The 17,406-nt window shown below is 35.3% G+C and overlaps 1 protein-coding gene across 3 annotated transcripts in view; it reads right to left on the bottom strand.

Moving 5' to 3' along the window:
• CDH2 (cadherin 2) overlaps window positions 1-17,406 on the bottom strand; it is a 253,176-nt gene that overhangs the window by 65,624 nt on the left and 170,146 nt on the right. For all 3 annotated transcript variants that reach the window (XM_061130793.1, XM_061130794.1, XM_061130795.1), the window contains one exon: window positions 1,419-1,645. In XM_061130793.1, the coding sequence (XP_060986776.1) occupies window positions 1,419-1,645 (227 nt within the window). The remainder of the gene's footprint in view (window positions 1-1,418; window positions 1,646-17,406) is intronic.

Raw genomic sequence — 17,406 nt, 5'->3', positions numbered from 1 at the left:
TCTTAGATAGTAGTTAACATTGAGCAAAATTTAATAGTACCCTTTTACACATTTCTCATTAGTTTAAACCACAGTTCAGGTAATGTGCTACTGTACATTAAATTTAGATCTTGATGTGCTAAAATATAATTTGAATTCCAAGAGAAGTTTAATACATACTGCTAAGGAACGTCTCAAATATTTATGACCCTATTAAATCCCACAGAATTAATGCTGTAATTATTCTAAACCTATGTCAGCCATGATGGATGCTATAGATGACCCACTTTGTACATGGGTTATTAATCTCTGCTGGATGTCAACATTTTCTTCTGTTTTTCCCTGTATCTGTGGACATTTTAGCCATTAGCCCATGCTGCTTCAATGCAAACATCCAAGCTGGTTTGCTGGAACACAGTGAATCCTCAACAACAACAAAAGCATCTTTTCACTCAATTAGTTACCAGATCCTTATTTTATATTACTCAAATGACATGATTTCCCTTCACAGTTAATAGATTAACAAATTACATTTCACATAATGAAAGTCCAACATTGGTATAAGAGAAAAAATGATATCTTTTTCTCTAATATTTATTCATATTTGATTATTGCTGTGGCTCTCACATTTACAATACCAGCAAAGAATATGTATATTCTTCTGTTTTAATGTAACAGTTATAGTTCATAAAATCATAGACCAATTATATATGTATGGCATCGCCCCATATTTATTTCCAATTAAGTCAAAGCACTATAATATTCAGAAACTAATATTGTTATCATAACTTTACTGAAGAAGTTAATATATCTTATTTAAAATTCTTAAAATAGTGGCTTACACAAAAGAAGTACTTAGAAAATGTTCAGTTGAATTTAATTTTACTCTGTTAAAAATGTATCTTATTTGTTTTATCTTGGCTTATAGCAATTTCCACCAGAGGGAGTGTACTATTCCTAAAAGTCATGCCCATAGTATAAATAATTCATATCCCCCAATTTGATTATTGAGGGACAAGACAAAAACCCAATACTCCTTGGGAGAAATGTTTTCCTGTTACTACTGTAAATCTCTACTTCCCCTCCATAAGTTTGGCTGATGACATCTTATAAACAACTGTTTATCTTGTGGTTAAGTTTAACAGCTTGTAAAGCTTCTAAGTAATTTAAAACAAACAACTATTTCTAAGTAAATTTAAGTTATAAATCTCAAAGTATAAACAAATCTTTCAAATACAGTTTAGGATTGCTGATAATACACTTAATCTAAAGTATCCCGTAAGATTAAAAAGAAAACAAACGGCAAAATAGTACTGCAGCAACTGAAGTTGATAAAAGTTCCAATACTGGCCACTCATTAATGTGATGCCAAGTATGCACGTAGTTCAAACTGTACAATCCTGATTAAGTCCATCCAAAGTCATCCTTAGATACTCTACCTTCACTGAATCCTCAGGTAAGGCTGGTTTGAGGCTCAGTTTTACTGCTACTTGCCACTTTTCCTGAGTCTCTTTGTCTTGAGCGTATATCAGGAACTTGGAGTGTTCAGAGGAGAGGGGGAAGCTTCTCACAGCATACACCATGCCGTCTTCATCCACCTTAAAATCTGCTGGCTCGCTGCTCTCATATTGTACTTTTCTTTTCCCATTGCAGTTGCTAAACTTCACTATAAAAATAAATAAATAAATAAAACTAATTAAATTACAAAGGCAAAAACAATTATTCATCTAACTCTATATCCAGCTTAGGGTAAAAGAAAACTTAGTAACATGAAATGTTACTCACTGGAAAAGACCTTGATGCTGGGGAAGAATGAAGGCAGAGGGAGAAGGGGACAACAGAGGATGAGATGGTTGGATGGCCTCACCAACTCGACAGACATGAGTTTGAGCAAACTCCAGGAGATGGTGAAGGACAAGGAAGCCTGGCGTGCTACAGTCCATGGCGTCACAAAGAGTCGGACACGACTGCGTGACCGAACTGAACATGAAATGCAAAAATTTTATTTTTACATTATTCAACAAATTTTTATCTTGAAATTTTAATACAACTTTTAAAGGTTACACTCGATTTGCAGTTTTTATAAAATATTATTTACATTCCCCATGTTGCATGTGCCGTGCGTGCCAAATCGCTTCAGTCATGTCAGACTCTTTGCGACCCAGGGATTATAGCCCACGAGGCTCCTCTGTCCATGGGATTCTCCAGGCAAGAATACTGAGTGGGTTGCTATGCCCTCCTCCAGGGGATCTTCCTGACACAGGGATTGAACCCGTGTTTCCTGTGTCTCCTGCCTTGCAGGAGGATTCTTTACTGGCTGAGCCACCTGGGAAGCCAGCCGCATATAAGTGATATAATAAGTAGTTGTCTTTTTCTAACTTATTTCACTCGGTGTAAGCCCCTCCAAGTCCATCCATTTTGCTACAAGTGGCAAAACTTCATTCTAGGTATGGCTGAGTAGTATTCCATTTTATATATATATATGTCACATCACATCTTCTTTATCCATTCATCTGTTGATGGACACTTAGGTTGCGTCCATATCTTGGCAACTGTAAGTAATGCTGCAAGGATCACTGGAGTGCATGTTTTCTTTTCAAGAATCTTTCTTTCTTTTTTTTTTTTTTTTAAGATTTATACCCAGGAGTGGAATTGCTGAATCATATGGTAGTTCTATTTCAGGATTTTCGTTCTAGAGAATGTCAGATGTTCTGAGTTATTCCCCAGCATCTCCTTGTTCCAAAGTCTTCCTCTTCCTTCCACAAGCCCCTGGACCCTCAGGAATACCTGTTCCTTCCCAGGTCTCACCGATGCTGCCTTCCATTCCCTAACAAACTTCTACTCATCCTATACATCTCAGCTCCAGAGTCACTGAGGGCAGAACAAATTACTGCTGAACTCTTATCACCATAGTTCTAAAGCCATGTCTGACATTCACAGTGCAAGTACTTCAGAGCGAATTTTCTTAGCTATCTTGTATACCCTGCATGTTTCCTGGCATGCAGCCTTAATATATAATTTTGGAATAAATTATTAAAGGAATAAAGCAATGATATTCACCAATACTGAATGCCCACTATGCTCCAGAACGACAAAACCTCATGGTACTTAAAAGGCGAATAATTGGCCATTTCTAGTTCTTGTGGTGTTTATCATAGCTTTATGAAGTACTAACAGTTCTGTAGATTTTCAAACAAATGAAAATAAAGGTACATCTCAAAATAAACAACTGAAAATGTCTTAAGAAGAGAAAAAAATGAAAAAATTTCAGTATCTTAATTAGCTCTATATTACATGTAATGACTTAAAAGTTGAAAAAAATGAATGCTTTCTTAAAGGCAACATCAATTAGCTTATGTCTCATTGGAAACAAAACAAAGGTTAAACCACGTACTTATAAATGTAGAACTAGACCTATTCAAGCCAAAATAAAATTATAATAAAAATATTCTCCACAGAAGATGGTTTTCTTTGAAATTCTTAATCATTCCTTTTGAAGAAAAATTCTATGGGAAGAACATAAAAGGATCAAAGAAAAAAAAAACAATTTTTCACTTCTGTAAACATTTGAGGTTATGTTCTCACCACAATTACACTGGATACATTTTGGAATTCAATTAATAGTCACACATTACAAACTAAAATCATATATATTTTTTGTATTTTCCAAGGACCTAAGTTCATTTTTTGAACTCCCACCCACATGCGAATTAATTAAATTCTTTTGTTTTCATTAGCATAGATTCACTGAGATGCACACCAGACCACAAATAACATGCAAGCTTATTACCCCAAGTAACCGTAAAACCTTGATAACAGTCATAAAATACTTCACTGAATATATTATTTTCCCACATAATTCACATATACCATCCTTCATCTTTCAAACATTGCAAAATGAAAAGTTGTATCTCACGCTAAATGATAAGTCAAAATATTTGCCTTTGAAGTAGAAATATCCCAGAAGATAACTTAATTACCCCATCTTACATGCTATGTGATTTAAAAATGAAAAATGGGAATCTTTTCTATAGAACAATGCCATCTACTGCTTGTCTTTTATTAAGACAACAAAATGAAAAGTCAAATTGTTTGCGGGAGCCCTGCTGAGAAATCAAAATGAAAGACTTTTATCATCTTCTTATATAAAAAGTCCCTTTTATATCACAAAAGGTATTCATGATACTTAAAAACAAACAATGTGGATGAGAAACATTCAACACTTTTCTGCAATTTCTTGTTGACTTATACACTCTGGTATTCCTCGCCCATTCACACCTGGACTGTTGCATCTGCCTGCTTGGGTGGTCTTTCCCCTGCTCCAGGTCACTGCGTGTCCACTTCTAGACTAAACATCTGCAGGGATTTCCTCCTCCCTGCCTGCAATATTACATGTCAACTCTTTGACCTAGTATACGATGCTCTCTTAATTCTTAGTCACTTGGTCTTTTTGGTTTTATCTATTGGGTTGGTCGAAAAGTTGAACAGGTTTTTCCATAGCATCTTAAGGGAAAACCCAAACGAACTTTTTCACTAACACAACACATCATCTCCTACAATTTATTCTGCTCAGTCAGACAGATTTCTCAGTCAGTTTCCACATCGCTGTGGCCCACATTCTATACATGGGTGCTCAGTCACTTCAGCTGTGTCTGATCTTTGTGACCCATGGACTATAGCCCACCAGGCTCCTTCTGTCCATGGGATTCTCCAGGCAAGAATACTGGAGTGGGTTGCCACGTCCTCCCCCAGGGGATCATCCCAACCCAGGGACAGAAACTGCATCTCTTGCATTTCCTGCATTGCAGGCGGGTTCTTTACCCACTGAACCACCTGGGAAGCCCCTACGCCTGTATGTATCACCTTTTCTGGGCCTGGACCACTCCGCTCCCTCTTCTCCTAGCCACAGCTTCAGAGTCAGGGGAAGAGTCCTCTGGGAAGTCCTTAGGAGAATGGCATCCTGTGCCCTCATTTGGGAAGGCTCTGAACTTTTTAAAAAAATTTTGTTCCTATGTTTCCTGTCCATAGAAATACATATTAATACTTTATTTATTATAATAATAATTATAATAAGTAATGTGTACTTATTAATGGTTTCATGTGACTAGATCTTGTCTCTGTAAGTGAACCATAAACTCATTGTGGCTTCCTGACAGTGATTCTTAGTTTTTTTGTTTCTTTGACACTTAACAGTGATAGGACAGAATAAATATTCATTAAATATCTACAGACCAATTGTATAGATTAATATCTAAAATTTCTTTTAAAAACTAGAAAGCAGGAAACTTAGATATACGCTCAGCCTACCATAGCAATAGTCAACAACAACAACAAAATCCAGGGACTTCCAATAATCTGACTTTGTTTAGATGGTTGGGTTATGAAAGAAAATGAATTGATACTGGTTGAATGCTAGGTACTGAACAAGATACTTAAGGTTAGGTTATCTACTTTAACCTTAAGAATAACTACCCAAAGTGAGAATTGTTTCCTCTGTTCTACAGATGGGGCAGAAAATTCAGAAATCCATCTACACTCCATGCTCCTTGACTCCTTGTGTTTGCTTGCCCTAGAAAAACACAAAAGGATCTAACTCAACTCATACATCTTAAACTTTTAATAAACAATAAAAGTAAATAAATGACAAAGAGGCTTGATAGATGCTTGGGAAGAGAATAGTGCCACATTTAAATCTTTGAAAGTATCTAAGTAACTAGCATATTAAAAAGGAGTTCTTCAATTGGAGTACAGCCTAAAGGTCCTACAGAGGGGAGGAACTGAGCCCCTCAGGGACTGGTGAGTGTGTGTGACAGATGAAAAAAATTCACACTCACTGTTACTGTCACAGACTTTGGCTAATCTGGCAGTCAGCTACCTATTTGGATTCAGGTGTCAAAAAGATACAAGCAAGCAAAGATGGAGGCCTTTGAAAAAATGCGCCTTTTCCTACCAAGGGTCACTGCAGATCCTATGAATGAGAAGCGTGTGACCCCAAAGAGTCTGGCTCTGAGAAAACACTTTGGAGGAAAGTGCATAAAGGTTGTCACTTAAAATCTTTTAGCTTTTATAGCACCCTTACCCCCATTGGTTTAATAGTTCTGTCATCAAACTGTTCTAAGATTTTTAAACAAATGCTAATTTTCATCGCTCTGATATTAAAATAAGCAACATTTTGAGCATTGCTCAGGTTTAAAGGACTGTGATGTATTATGTGTTGTATTAACTGTGTTGTACTGAGATTAATTCCTTTTGTACATTCCACGAGTGGAATCAATACCTTAACTGAAAATAAGTCCATCGCCAACTGGAAAATTTTCCTTAGTGAGATGTTGGTCCTGACTTCATCCTGTGGTTGATTTAATGCACAAACAGCACCTCGTTCACATGCTTAATCAGTAACTACCAGGTTTTACTGCTTTCAAAGTCACGCAAAGTAAAAAGCTTGCTAATTTCAATGGTATTATGGACTACAGTGTTTTCCCTTAAATTCACAGGCTGAAATTCTAAATCCTAAAGCCCCAGAATATAAGTATTGGGGTGGCCAAATATTCGTTTGGGTTGTAACATCTTACAGAAAAACCCAAACAAAATTTTGGCCAACCCAGTGTATTTGGGGTCACAAAGAATTGGACACGACTGAGCGACTGAACTTAATGTATTTGGAGATACGGTTTTTAAAGAGGTAACTAAGGTAAATGAGCTCATATGAGTAGGGCTTCATTCAGCATTACTGGCATCTTATAAGAAGAGGAAATTTGGACACAGTTGCACATATACACAGAGGAAAGGTCATTGTATGGACACAGGGAAAGATGGCCATCTGCAAGACAAAGAGAAAGATCTCGAGAAAATCCAAACATGTTGGCACCTTGATCTCAGACTTCCAGTCTCCAGAACTGTGAGATAAATTTCTGTCATTTAAACCACGCACTCTATAGTCTAACAAGTGGGTAATACATGAATTCCATTTATTAACAATTGATCAATGTTTATCGAATGTTGTCTTGTTCACTTTTGACTTAGCTGCACCATGAATATCTTCTCAAATTTGACAAGAGTCACTTCTGCCCTAGCACCAAATGCTGAGACTTACTTACAAGAAAATTTTTACAGAAACATAGACATTAACAGAAAAATAAAAAGTGGAAAACCATTATGTTATAGAACCTTAGTCACAGCACTAATATATATTTATAACTTGTATATTATGTTTATTTACTATTCATAGACTTTCAAAAGGTTTTCAGGACTACGACAGAATATGTTTACCAAAAAGTTTGTTAGAAATAAAAGGAGAACAGACAGAAGCCACGTGAAAGGGAGAAAGAGATATCCAAGGGACAAGGTAAAATGATTAAGATTAGATTTAAAATTTAACTTTGAAGATGAGGAAAGCAAACATCACAGTCATATGACTTGTGAAGAGAAATACATACTTCACTGAAGCAAAGCTGCTTCTGTTATTAACACATTTTCCTAATGGATGTTAGGCAAAGAATTCTCAGTAACTTAATAATATTTTCTACTTTCATTTTCCAAACTAGGAAGCAGTTTGATCATTTTTTAATATATAGGTTTTAAATAAAAGGTGATATGTTTATTTTAAAATAAAATACATCCTTAGCAGTGAAACCATTCTCTATGTTACTGTTATGCCAGATACATGACACTATGCATTTGTCAAAAGCCATAGCCTAAGCAACAACTAAGGGTGAATCCTAGAGTAAATTAAGGACTTTACAGTAATGTATCATTATTGGTTGCAGCAAATGTGCTACATTAATGCAAGATGTTAGTAACAGGGAAAACTTTCAAGGTGGGGTGGATATGAACTCTGTATTTCTCACTCAATTTTTCTGTAAACTTAGAACTTTTCTAAAAAATGGTATATTAATAATTTAAAAAATATTTCCCTAAGGGGATGGTCTAACCAGCTATATTATCAGATATTTGAAAGGAGTAGATAGTTGTCACTATCCTCAGTCTCTGCCAAGCATGAGTGCCAGTGAATTACTCCAACATGATGTTAGCAGGAGCCAGATAATATAACTTAATCAATAACTTTACATAAACATCCTATGTATGGACATACTGAATTGGTGTTTCATGAAAGTCATAATATTTTATTACATGTAATAAACTTGAAATTCTGTTATTTTTAAAAAAGGAACTCAATTTGACATTTTTTTTCTGACAATCTTCTTTACATTAGAATATTAACTTTTCTTGAGTACTCAAATAACTTAAAGTAGAAACTCCAGAATTTCAAAACATAGGATAAAAGAAAATAAGCTGCTTTAGACAACTGAAAAAACAAGCTTGATCCACTGAATAATTCAAATTTAAAACAACTCTACACAGAATTAAATGTTTGTGTCTAAAATCATCATTGTATTAAGTAAGAAATGTATTATTAGAGCCACTGCATAGTTTCCATATGTAATATGTAGTTAATGTGTTCTAGACGACATAGAACTTTGTTAACATGATTAATACAAAATTAAACACCAATGAAATCATTATTTTAAAGTAGTTTTGACTCTTAAAACTATACCTCAAATTAATGTTAACCATAAAAACATAATATCCTTATAAAATATTAATAGGAAACCACAGATCTTATATAGTAAACATATTAGCAGTTTAATAGCACACATTAACCATAGGAATGAAAATGTGAAAATATACACATATGGTTTATAATTTTTGCCTAAGTAAAGCATCACCATATTTAGAAACAATTATGAGAGAATACTGTAAAAGAATTTTGTTCCGCCTAAATACCCCTTTGACTTTTATTGTATTTTTTTTCCCACATTAATTGCTATTTCTGAAGGCATACTGGGAAAACAGAAACAGTTTCACAGTGTTAACAGATGTTCTCCTTCCATGTGCATAGGGCAATATTTATTAAGGAACTAGATCTTTATTAACGAAGAAGTTATAGGGAGAAAGGTAGGGAAGAATTATCTTAACACTAAGGATTTCATGGTTTTTGTCTTATAGATTCCAATGAAGAATGGTTATCAACTGCAGGTTTGCTCATAAATCTGCTTAGATATTCTTTGCTTATTCTAGATCCTTTCTGAGTTTCAATTTCAGCAACAATTATTCCTAGAGCCACTTGGAGTCCACCAATCCTTTTCACACATGCACAGTGGGATACACTAGAGATAGTCTGGAAATGTCCACATGGACTTTAGTAGAAAAAGTCAGTACACTTTCTCTTTCTTTTTTAAGATTTTTTTTTTAATGTGGATCATTTTAAAAGCCTTTATTGAAATTTGTTACAATATTACTTCAGTTTTATGCTTTGGCTTTTTGGCTGCAAGGCATGTGGGATCCTAGTACCCCAACCACTGAGCAAACCCATACTCTGCATTGGAAGGTGAAGTCTTTACTGCTGGACTGCCTGGAAAGTCCCACATTTTCTTCATAGCATCTAATTATAATAAGAAAAATGAAATACAGAGTTGGGAAACATACTATAAAATACACATAGAACTTCTATACAAAACTGAAAAAAAATCTTTAATAAGAAGTTTCAGCTTATTTGCATGAAATGCCTTTTCATAACATTTTAAGACTGAGAAATCAAATACTTGATAATTTCCATTAAGGAAAACTATTCACAGAAGTTAGTGGTAGCAAATGGGTAGCATAGAGTACATTCATTTTTCTCCAATGGATAGAAAACTATTTTTTGTCATGAACCATGAGGAATACATTGATTAAATTTCCTGGTCCTTCTTTAATTGACAAACACAATGTTGAAATTCCTTGTGGAAATGCAAAAGTTTTTCATATTTTTTATCATAAGTATTTAAAAATAATGATAAAATTCGACTTCATGCTTAGATAAGTATTGCTCTAACAGTCAATAATTTTCCTTACGATTTAAAATGTAACACCAACTAAATATCACAAATGTATCATTTTTATCCTTTTTCCAAAGCTGAACTTTGTTTCAAATCCAAAAGCTCTGTGAGTATGTGTAATATTTACACGGCCTTTGTGATTTTCAATTAAGTTCATTCAGGTGCTCCAAAATGTCAGTTAAATAGGCTATTTTTTTCAAGCGAATTACTCTCCTTCAACAAATCTGAAGTGAGCAATTCAAACACACTCACAATCCATTTTTCTATTAGTCAATAAATTCTTGCAAAAAAAAAAAAAATAAGTGTCCTTTGGACAGCTTGTGCACTTTGGTATAGATCAGCAAATACGGTTTTCTAATCCTTTGTCTTTGCATAAAGCTGTTGTCATTTATTTTCATAATATCAATTTATGTGGAGTTAAGATTTATGAGCAAACTTTCATATACAAGAGCTTCTAGGTGAGTAAAACTAACACCAATCATGGGGCTCTCAGATTAAACTCCTGATGTTTATGTCTTCATGTCATTTACAGCCCTTGCACCTTAGGGCCAGAGCATCAGCCTTATGTAACATCTGCCTAAAATTTTCCTTTGCAGTGTTCCTTTATCTCCTCAAATGTTTGATTTATAAAAGTTTGTTTTGCTTTTTTTTTTCCCCAAAATAAATAATGTTCTTCAAGGATTCTAATGACTGCTATGAACCAACATATTTCAGTGTTAGCATTAGTCGGTCAGTTATGTCCAACTCTTTGCTACCCCATGGACTGTAGCCCACCAGGTCCCTCTGTCCATGGAATTCTCCAGGCAAGAATACTGGAGTGGATAGCCATTCCCTTCTCCAGGGGATCTTCCCAACCTAGGGATGGGGTCTCCTGCATTGCAGGTAGATAGACTATTTACCATCTGAACCACCAGGGAGGCCCAAAGTTCATTAATAAATATGAACCAACATACTTATAAATTTTTTCAAGTCACTAGCATGCAATGATAATTTCTGATCTAATGATCCTTTTGATGAGTGCTGTCACTATGAAGTGTGACATGCCATCACTACCTCTCCTGAGTGTATTATTCAAAAATGGCTCCTTTTCTATTTCTTCCACTTCCCTGGTTTCCGATATAGCATTGATGATGCATAGACAGACTGGTAACATAAATTCTCCCTTTGTGTGAGGCATTCTGGCTTAAAGCATTATGTGTAAAATCTTATAAATGGCTTTTAGAGCTTGATGCTAGCGTGCTACACTCAATCTCATAAAGGAATTTCCTTACTTTCTGCTTAAGAGAATCCAAAATTTCTATTGCTTAAATTAGATGTTTTGGGGTATGGTGCCCTCAAAGTGAGTCCTGCTTGTAGCTTCACTTGATCATTTTTGCATGAAATTAAACCTTTAGATCAAATGTGAAAATAATTATAAGGACCCATGGATTCCAATATGAGGGAAAACATTTGAGGGGGTTCTGATGACTGAAGTCTTTTCATTTTTCACTAGGCTGGGACAGTAAGCATAATTGAAAATGAAATCTAAACACAACAGAAACTACAGGCAGGTATAGCTTCAGAAAATCTATCTGTAAATAATACATAAAAATAAACTTTAAGTAATATTATGTAATAATATGACATATGTTACAATATAATAATATTGTCTAATTAACATAATACAAATGAGTATTATAAACTTTACAACTAGAAAATATATATTTCAGGTCTTCTACATTTCTGAAACATTTAAAAATAAAGCATATGAAAAGCTAGGAAAATTAAATATACCATTGTCTATGTGATGATACTGAATATTAATTTTCATTCAATTTAATAATTAATAGGCTTTAAAATGCTCAAAATATAATCATTATTTATAGTTCTGAATAATCAAAAAGTATTTTGAAAACAATCAATTTTTGCAACTTATAGTCCCCTTTAGTAATTTAGTAAATTTTCTGTCCAGAAATACCAATTTATTTCTAAGGAATCTGTTTTTAAAAACCTATGCAAATTTAACATAATAGACACACTTCAATTTTTTAAAAAGCACTCAAAAATAACTATTGATTTTTATTGAGAAAGATTTTCTGTTAATTTAAAAATCCAATAGAAATAAACAACAACAAAAAAAGCAAAAGAAGGAGGGAAAAATAAGGTGGGAAGAGGAAAGAACTGAGAAAACTAAAAAAATTAATTCTCTGGTATACAATAAAATATAAGAAGATAAACTTTATACATATCTTTTCTTTTAGAATTAATATATTTTAAGATTTTTGATGTGGACCATCTTTCAAGTCTTTAATGAATTTGTTACACTAGTGTTTCTGCTTTCTGCTTTGATTATTTTTGGCCAGGAGCCATGTAGGATTTAAGCTGCCTGGCCAGGGATCGAACCTGCACCCCTTGCACTGGAGGGTGGTCTTAACCACTGTACCATGAGGGAAGTTCTTTCTTTTAGAATTAAACAGAAAAAAGTACAAGCAAAAAATGCAAGGAAATTAAATAGAAAGAATAATAAAAGTAACATCTAAGGAACATACCTCAAAATAATAAAAGCTATATATGACAAACCCACAGCAAGCATCACCCTCAATGGTGAAAAATTGAAAGCATTTCCCTTGAAATCAGGAACAAGGGTGCCCACTCTCACTACTACTATTCAACATAGTGTTGGAAGTTCTGGCCACAGCAATCAGAGCAGAAAAAGAAGTAAAAGGAATCCAGATAGGAAAAGAAGAAGTGAAACTCTCACTGTTTGCAGATGACATGATCCTCTACATAGAAAACCCTAAAGATTCTACCAGAAAATTACTAGAGCTAATCAATGAATATAGTAAAGTTGCAGGATATAATATTAACACACAGAAATCCCTTGCATTCCTATATACTAACAATGAAAAAACAGAAAGAGAAATTAAGGAAACAATACCATTCACCATTGCAACAAAAAGAATAAAATACTTAGGAGTATATCTACCTAAAGAAACAAAAGACCTATACATAGAAAACTATAAAACACTGATGAAAGAAATCAAAGAGGACACAAACAGATGGAGAAACATACCGTGTTCATGGATTGGAAGAATTAATATTATCAAAATGGCTATTCTACCCAAAGCAATCTATAGATTCAATGCAATCCCTATCAAGCTACCAACGGTATTTTTCACAGAACTAGACCAAAGAATTTCACAATTTGTATGGAAATACAAAATACCTCGAATAGCCAAAGTAATCTTGAGAAAGAAGAATGGAACTGGAGGAATCAACCTGCCTGACTTCAGACTCTACTACAAAGCCACAGTCATCAAGACAGTATGATACTGGCACAAAGACAGAAATATAGATCAATGGAACAGAATAGAAAGCCCAGAGATAAATCCACAAACCTATGGACACCTTATCTTTGACAAAGGAGGCAAGGATATACAATGGACAAAAGACAACCTCTTTAACAAGTGGTGCTGGGAAAACTGGTCAACCACTTGTAAAAGAATGAAACTAGAACACTTTCTAACACCATACACAAAAATAAACTCAAAATGGATTAAAGATCTAAATGTAAGACCAGAAACTATAAAACTTCTAGAGGAGAACATAGGCAAAACACTCTCTGACATAAATCACAGCAAGATCCTCTATGACCCACCTCCCAGAATATTGGAAATAAAAGCAAAACTAAACAAATGGGACCTAATGAAACTTAAAAGCTTTTGCACTACAAAGGAAACTATAAGTAAGGTGAAAAGACAGCCCTCAGATTGGGAGAAAATAATAGCAAATGAAGAAACAGACAAAGGATTAATCTCAAAAATATACAAGCAACTCCTGCAGCTCAATTCCAGAAAAATAAATGACCCAATCAAAAAATGGGCCAAAGAACTAAACAGACATTTCTCCAAAGAAGACATACAGATGGCTAACAAACACATGAAAAGATGCTCAACATCACTCATTATCAGAGAAATGCAAATCAAAACCACAATGAGGTACCATTACACGCCAGTCAGGATGGCTGCTATCCAAAAGTTTACAAGCAATAAATGCTGGAGAGGGTGTGGAGAAAAGGGAACCCTCTTACACTGTTGGTGGGAATGCAAACTAGTACAGCCGCTATGGAGAACAGTGTGGAGATTTCTTAAAAAACTGGAAATAGAACTGCCATATGACCCAGCAATCCCACTTCTGGGCATACACACTGAGGAAACCAGAGCTGAAAGAGACACGTGCACCCCAATGTTCATCGCAGCACTGTTTATAATAGCCAGGACATGGAAGCAACCTAAATGCCCATCAGCAGACGAATGGATAAGGAAGCTGTGGTACATATATACCATGGAATATTACTCAGCCATTAAAAAGAATTCATTTGAACCAGTCCTAATGAGATGGATGAAGCTGGAGCCCATTATACAGAGTGAAGTAAGCCAGAAAGATAAAGAACATTACAGCATACTAACACATATATATGAAATTTAGAAAGATGGTAATGATAACCCTATATGCAAAACAGAAAAAGAGACACAGAAATACAGAACAGACTTTTGAACTCTGTGGGAGAATGTGAGGGTGGGATATTTCAAAAGACCAGCATGTATACTATCTATGGTGAAACAGATCACCAGCCCAGGTGGGATGCATGAGACAAGTGCTCCGGCCTGGTGCACTGGGAAGACCCAGAGGAATCGGGTGGAGAGGCAGGTGGGAGCGGGGATCGGGATGGGGAATACGTGTAAATCCATGGCTGATTCATATCAATGTATGACAAAACCCACTGAAATGTTGTGAAGTGATTGGCCTCCAACTAATTAAAAAAAAAAAAAGTAACATCTGCATAAAACTTTCACTTAGGATAAAGACACTGATATAAAAACAGTGATCAGATAACAGAGGGGATTCAGTGAGAAAAGAGATTCTGCTGTTCACTCCAGTTGCAGGTGAGTACTTGATCAATTGGGGGAGATGTTATGCGGAGACTTGGGTTGATACAAGTCTTACCAAAGTGGAAAAATAATAAAAAATTTCAGTAACTTTTAATAAAAAAAAAAAAAAGAGCATTCAAATGTAATTTTCACTGTCATGAGTTAGTTTCTTGAACTATTCTCAGATGGTCCAGTGGTAAAGAATCTGCCCGCCTGTGTAAGAGATTCAGGAGACTTGGGTTTGATCCCTGGGTCAGGAAGATTTCCTAGAGTAGGAAATGGCAACCCATTCCAGTAGTCTTGCCTGGGAAATCCCATGGGCAGAGAGCCTGGTGGGCTACGGTCCATGGGGCTGCGAAGAGCCGCTCAGTAACTGAATGGGCAACAGACAGCACACAAACACATCATAAAAATGCCTTCACATTTTTAATACCATAAAAAAGTTCAACCACGAGTATCTACAGCACATCTGTATCTCATTCTTGACAACTGGTTGGGAAATAGTGATCTATTCTGCCATACTGCTCCAATATAAAAGTTTAGGTTGGCATTGTGAATGATGACCAATATTTCCAGTTTTCCTCCTCTTTCTAAACATTCAAAAAGATAACACTTATTCCCTTCACCCTTTGCATGACCACATGGCTTACTTTGGTCAGTAAAACATGTAGATTAAAGTGACATGCATGACTTCCCAGCAGCAGTATTTAAAAGCTGATACCCTCTATACCCACACAAAAGTATAATTCAAAAGATACATGCATTGCTATGCTTCAGTTCAGTTCAGTTCCTCAGTTGTGTCCAACTCTTTGCAACCCCGTGAACCACAGCATGCCAGGCCTCCCTGTCCATCACCAACTCCTGGAGTTTACCCAAACTCACGCCCATTGAGTTGGTGATGCCATCCAACCATCTCATCCTCTGTCGTCCCCTTCTCCTCCCACCTTCAGTCTTTCCCAGCATCAGGGTCTTTTCAAATGAGTCAGCTCTTTGCATCAGGTGGCCAAAGTATTGGAGTTTCAGCTTCAGCATCAGTCCTTCCAATGAACACTCAGGACTGATCTCCTTTAGGATAGATTGGCTGGATCTCCTTGCCATCCAAGGGACTCTCAAGAGTCTTCTCCAACACCATAGTTCAAAAGCATCAATTCTTCGGCGCTCTGCTTTCTTTATAGTCCAACTCTCACATCCATGCGTGACTACTGGAAAAACCATAGCCTTGACTAGATGGACCTTTGTTGACCAAGTAATGTCTCTGCTTTTTAATATGCTGTCTAGGTTGGTCATAACTTTCCTTCCAAGGAGTAAGTGATGGCAGCACAATCCACAATAGCCAAGACATGGAAGCAACATAGATGCCCATCAGCAGATGAGTGGATAAAGATATGGTACAGATAGACAAAGGAATATTACTCAGCCATAAAAAAGAATGAAACAATTTCACCTGCAGCAACATGAATGCAACTAGAGATTATCATACTAAGTGAATTAAGTCAGAAAGAGAAAGACAAATACCATATGATATCACTTATATGTACAATATAAATATGACACAAATGAACCTATCTACAAAGTAGAAATAGACTCTCAGACATAGAGAACAGACTTGTGGATGTCAGGGGTAAGGAGATTGGAGAGGGATGAGCTAGAAGTGTGAGGCTGGTAGTTGAATTCTATTACATATAGAATGGATGGACAACAAAGTCCTACTGTATAACACAGGAACTATATTCAGTATCCTGGCATAAACTATAATGGAAAAGAATATAAAGAAGAATAAATATGTATAACTTGGTCACTTTGCTTTACAGCAGAAAAAAAAAAAAAAAAAAAGCCGATGCTCTCTTTCCCTCCAGTGGTGATTATGAAAGAATATGTTAAATGCAGGTGATAACAGGATTGAACCCCTGGGGAGGATTGAGTCCATCTACAGAGAATTGCCCTGGAGTCACCTGCTACCACAGTGGACTTCTTCACAGGAAGAAGAAATTGACATTTTGTTGTGTTAGGCACAGAAGACTGGGGATAATTGTTACTGCAGCACATTCTAACCTGTCCTGCATGATAATGAATCAACTGGAGTGAACTCAAAGCCTCTCAATGTAGTTGAACTAAGATGAAATGTCTATGAAATGAAATAAATAAAAAGCTATTTTAGGTCAAATTAACATGATTAAAATATTTCTTATTTCTGATTTCCCCAGCAAAAGAAAGAGGTTTCATTATAATGTTCTCCAAAGTATTATAAAATCTAGAGAAGCTGTTATTTTGTTTCCTTTCCAGGGCAAGTCATGTAATATTTAACTAACATCTGTATACAAGTTGTCACAAATAAAAAATAGAATAAAGAACTCTTCTTGGATATGAAATTGAAAAAAAATCAAAACAAGCAGTAGGGATGATATGACATTCAAAATATGAAATTTAGATTTTCAGTTGTCCAATAATGCCCATGCATACAATTTCATATATTAAACTTTTGGAAAAGCAGTAAGATTATTACATTCTCCCTCATATGCATTCTAATAACTCAAAAATTTTAAGCTGTTTTTCACTTCATTGATATTCTTCCTCCAGGCATCTCTGTGCCATGAAATTCAATGAAAACCCTTTCTTTTGACAGAATCCAGCTAAAAATA

The sequence above is a fragment of the Dama dama genome, chromosome 27 (assembly GCF_033118175.1).
Source record: "Dama dama isolate Ldn47 chromosome 27, ASM3311817v1, whole genome shotgun sequence".
Taxonomy (NCBI): Eukaryota; Metazoa; Chordata; class Mammalia; order Artiodactyla; family Cervidae; genus Dama; species Dama dama.
The sequence above is the reverse complement of the archived record's forward strand: the minus strand, read 5'-3'. Positions and strand labels throughout refer to the sequence as shown.